Raw genomic sequence first — 4,916 nt, 5'->3', positions numbered from 1 at the left:
GAGGTAAAGAATCACAATTTATGATACAAGGATTTTGCGATTTTATTGTTAATTTGAAATATATTCTATGATCGTAATGCTGTCCAACTGTTTTTAAGATGTTGGTCTTTCTCCATTCAAGTAGATAGGAGATGCACTGGCATGACTGGAAATATCCTCCCGAAAGTGTTCCAAAGATGACCTACAGTCACTTGCTAGAAAGACTTTGACGGTCTTTGTCAGACACGTGGGTTTGTTGTGTGACGTCACCGCGGCGCCATTTTTGAGGTATCGCGACTGACTGAGAATTAAAGAGATTGCAAGAGTATAATTACATAAGACAACATAGTGTTGAGAAGTTGTGCTGCATTTGCCGTGGACCAGAAAGCAAGGACGACATGGTAGGCTGTGACAACCAAAACTGCACAATTGTGTGGTTTCATATAACTTGTGTGGGGCTACAACATGCACCTGCCGAAGAAGACATTTGGATCTGTTCTCATTGTTCCACATAAGCCCAAGCTGCTGTCTCGCATGTTATACGTTTTCCTTTAAGCAAACACACTCAGGTTTTTCCTCAAAGTATTGTTGTTGACACTGTTCAGGTTAGACATATCAAAAACATACAATGCTAAAAAAAAAAAGGCATGACCTAAAGTGTTAGTTTCTGCACTTTAATGTTAGTGATTACTTGCATTCACAAATATATAAATTATATAATATTCAGTTCATGTGATTTGAACAGTTAACACTATTGTAATTGTCAAAATATGCAAGTATTAAGCCTTACCAATGTATTCGTTTTCATACTTTATTTAGCTGTCAAAGTGAATAAAAAAACCCAATACATTTATGAAATTTTTTGTCAAACATGCTTTATTGTTCATGCAAGGCTGGTCGAGCAGGATAAAGCATCAGCACATTGCAATAGATGGACACAGTGGAAGGAGTACAAACAAAGATGCATACATTGAAATTAAGTTTAACTTCAGAACATCAGACAAAAAAAAAAGTTCAAAATGATGGGACCCCACGACAAGGGTTGAAAACCACTGTACTACACTACAGTTGGACATTGGTTTGTCAGCGCACAACAGACAGTGACGATCTTATCTAAAAATGTGATATCCTCACCTTCACATGGGAGGATCATGTTGATGGGTATGGTTCCTGTTAAAAGGTTATATTTTTGACAAATATTTCCAATCACTCTTTCAACATGGATTCTTAGGTGAGCTACTTTTCTTGTCTCCTCCACATCTCTTGCAGCTAGCTGACAGTAACCCCTTGTAAAGGCTGGGAGTTTGACCTCTGCACACAACATGCCAACACTTTCCTTTATATCAAAACCTCTATCAGCCAATACAATGTCACTATTTTCTGTAATGTGTTTATCACTTGTACGGCCACCCCACCCTTTTGATATGAAACAAATAGATCCCTTCGGTGTAATACCTATCAAATATTTCTTAGTGTGATTGTGCTTGTAGCTGGAAAACATTTGAGCACGTGCTTTCAGATTTGATGGTTTCTTTGTGAAAATCTCAAAACAGTCAATGATCACTGCTACTCTGCATCCAAAGGACTCCACAAATTGGTGAGGCATAATTTTTTGTTTAGTGTCTCTTTCTGGCCATATGATGGAACGGCTCAGGTTTGCATACATAAATGACACAATTTCATGAAATGTTCTGTATACTGTCTTTGGGGAAACACGAAAGAGATGGGCTAGATGTTGTGCAGGCAGATCCAGTCTGAGGCGCATAAAGGTTATGAGAAGCATTTGAAATGGACTAAGAACTTTCTTCTTTTGGTCTGACATGAGAGGCACCAAAAAATTAAGTAAGGCCATAAAGGTTCCCAGGTTTGGCAGTCCTGTGTAGTACTTAACTTTATCATCATTGTCTCCAAAAAAACTATCAGACATCCTGTGCTCATCAAGTTCACGTCGCAGCTGTACGTTTTCTTCCAACAGGCGGTTAACTTCTGCAGATCTGTGCACACATAAGTTACATTCTGTTTGTGTCACAGCCATCCCCTGAGTAGTGTGGGTCCCTTCCTCAGTGTGTTGCTCGCCATGTCCTACAGCATCATGTGTCTCCTCCTCAGTGTGTTGCTCACCATCTCCAGCCGCTTGTGTCTCCTCAGCATGTGGCACAACATCTCCATCAGCCTCTTGTGTCTCCTCAGTGTTTCGCTCACCACCTCCTTGAGCTGGCTGCAGTGTGTTTTTTTTTTTACTTCATCTTGCCGAGCGTGTAGTGTTGGTGTGAGAGCTTTCTGTGTGACCCAGATGGAGGGCGGGTGCCCAGTCTGGGTCAGTCTCCATCATCTCATATGCAGGTTGACCTGCAATAACATGAAAAAGCTTTTATCTTCAAAACATGGGACCAAAAGTGTTAACATTAATCATAGATTATACTAAAGTATTAGTACAGACACTGAGCAAATATAATTCAGCTAAAAAATATTTTAATACTGAAAAAGTATTGGTGCTGCACTTTTCAGACTGCAAGTCACACCGAAGTGAAATTAAAATTTTCTGCAAAAACACAGTGAGTAACGTTAACTTTCAAGCCTTACAAATTGTTAAATTTACCTTTTTCCATTCTAAATCTATATCCATTTAGTTGACATTGCAGTTGAGTAAAGTACAAAGGTACAAACCCCAAAAATAATAAGTGCTGTAGTGAAGTAAAATAATTATTTTATAGCCCTGTATAAAACGATTGCATAACATTTTACAGTATAAACAATAAAAGACTAATACTTCAAATTTGTCAACATCATCACCTTTATGTCTTACCTTTATGAAAATGTTGAGAACAGACATACAGGTGAAACTCGAAAAATTAGAATATCATGCAAAAGTTCATTAATTTCAGTAATTCAACTTAAAAAGGTGAAACTAATATATTATATAGACTCATTACAAGCAAAGTAAGATATTTCATTCCCCTTTTGCATTAATTACTGCCTCAATGCGGCGTGGCATGGATGCTATCAGCCTGTGGCACTGCTGAGGTGTTATGGAAGACCAAGATGCTTCAATAGCGGCCTTCAGCTCTTCTGCATTGTTTGGTCTCATGTCTCTCATCTTTCTCTTGGCAATGCCCCATAGATTCTCTATGGGGTTCAGGTCAGGCGAGTTTGCTGGCCAATCAAGCACAGTAATACCATGGTCATTGAACCAGGTTTTGGTACTTTTGGCAGTGTGGGCAGGTGCAAAGTCCTGCTGGAAAATGAAGTCAGCATCTCCATAAAGCTTGTCTGCTGAAGGAAGCATGAAGTGCTCTAAAATGTCCCGGTAGACGGCTGCGTTGACTCTGGACTTAATAAAGCACAGTGGACCAACACCAGCCGATGACATGGCTCCCCAAACCAACACAGACTGTGGAAACTTCACACTGGACTTCAAGCATCTTGGATTGTGTGCCTCTCCATTCTTCCTCCAGACTCTGGGACCTTGGTTTCCAAATGAGATGCAAAATTTGCTCTCATCAGAAAAGAGGACTTTGGACCACTGAGCAACAGACCAGTTCTTTTTTCTTTAGCCCAGGTAAGACGCTTCTGATGACATTTGAAGCCCATGTCCAGGACCCGCCTGTGTGTGGTGGCTCTTGATGCAGTAACTCCAGCTTCAGTCCACTCCTTGTGAAGCTCCCCACACATTTGAATGGCCTTTTCCTGACAATCCTCTCCAGGCTACGGTCATCCCTGCTGCTTGTGCACCTTTTTCTTCCACACTTTTCCCTTCCACTTAACTTTCTATTAATGTGCTTTGATACAGCACTTTGAGAACATCCAACTTCTTTTGCAATTACATTTTGAGGCTTTCCCTCCTTGTGGAGGGTGTCAATGATGGTTTTCTGCACAACTGTCAGGTCAGCAGTCTTCCCCATGATTGTGAATTCAACTGAACCAGACTGAGAGACCATTTAAAGGCTCAGGAACCCTTTGCAGGTGTTTTGAATTAGCTGATTAGAGTGTGACACTTTGAGCCTACAATACTGAACCTTTTCACAATATTCTAATTTTCTGAGATTCTGAATTTGGGGTTTTCATAAGCTGTAAGCCATAATCATAAAAATTATATCAAATAAAGGCTTGAAATATCTTACTTTGCTTGTAATGATTCTATATAATATATTAGTTTCACCTTTTAAGTTGAATTACTGAAATTAATGAACTTTTGCACGATATTCTAATTTTTCGAGTTTCACCTGTACATAAACGGAGATATGTTTGCAAAGGTGATGTTTTTGCGTCACACAGCTCCAACCCAGGCCATCCGACGCCTTTTTGTTACGTCCGCGACATGCTGTCCATGTCCTTTCTTCAAAGTGGGAAAGCTAAAAAAAAAAACTTTCCCCGTTGTTTAGTTTGTGACCCTTTCTGTCGTGAGACTTACTATTGCAGCCTATCACACAACAAGAACGCACCATTTTATCACATTTATGAACACAATTCTCCAAGCAGAATACACCAGCGTTGATACCTTACAAATGGCGGCTACGCCCATAATGCACTTCGCGATTCACGAGTGTGACGTCACCTGACAATGACCGAGATGTTGCTGGGAATGACAAAAATATATAAAACAATACAAAATAATTTTTTTACATAAATCTCAAGTGGTGCAATAGCCTACGATGTTGGACAAATTGTTATTAGATAAATTGTTTAGTGTGTGAAAAATATTTTAACGAGAATTTATTTATAAATATAGAATATATATATATATATATATATATATATATATATATATATATATATATATATATATATATATATATATATATATATATATATATCTCCACTAAAAGTGGCTGAAGTTGAAGAAACATACAAATAAACCTTACGACAGGGGGAGGTAAAGCTCTAACCGCCTATGATCGCCGCTGTCTGTTGGAAACATGTAAAGGCGGAGCTTCACA

At 39.0% G+C, this 4,916-nt stretch overlaps 1 protein-coding gene across 1 annotated transcript; it reads right to left on the bottom strand.

Annotated features, from left to right (window-relative positions):
• Positions 1 to 666: 666 nt before the first annotated feature.
• Positions 667 to 2,212, bottom strand: LOC127639734 (uncharacterized). The gene has a single exon (XM_052121918.1). The coding sequence runs from the start codon at positions 2,012 to 2,014 to the stop codon at positions 1,037 to 1,039; it is 978 nt and encodes a 325-aa protein (XP_051977878.1). The 5' UTR covers positions 2,015 to 2,212; the 3' UTR covers positions 667 to 1,036.
• Positions 2,213 to 4,916: the final 2,704 nt, after the last annotated feature.

Source organism: Xyrauchen texanus, chromosome 48 (assembly GCF_025860055.1).
Source record: "Xyrauchen texanus isolate HMW12.3.18 chromosome 48, RBS_HiC_50CHRs, whole genome shotgun sequence".
NCBI classification, from domain to species: Eukaryota; Metazoa; Chordata; class Actinopteri; order Cypriniformes; family Catostomidae; genus Xyrauchen; species Xyrauchen texanus.
This window is presented reverse-complemented; position numbering and strand designations above follow the sequence as displayed.

What these genes read in the sequence shown, in the direction of transcription:
- LOC127639734 (XM_052121918.1), bottom strand. Translation starts at nt 2,014, where the DNA reads ATGGCTGTGACACAAACAGAATGTAACTTATGTGTGCACAGATCTGCA.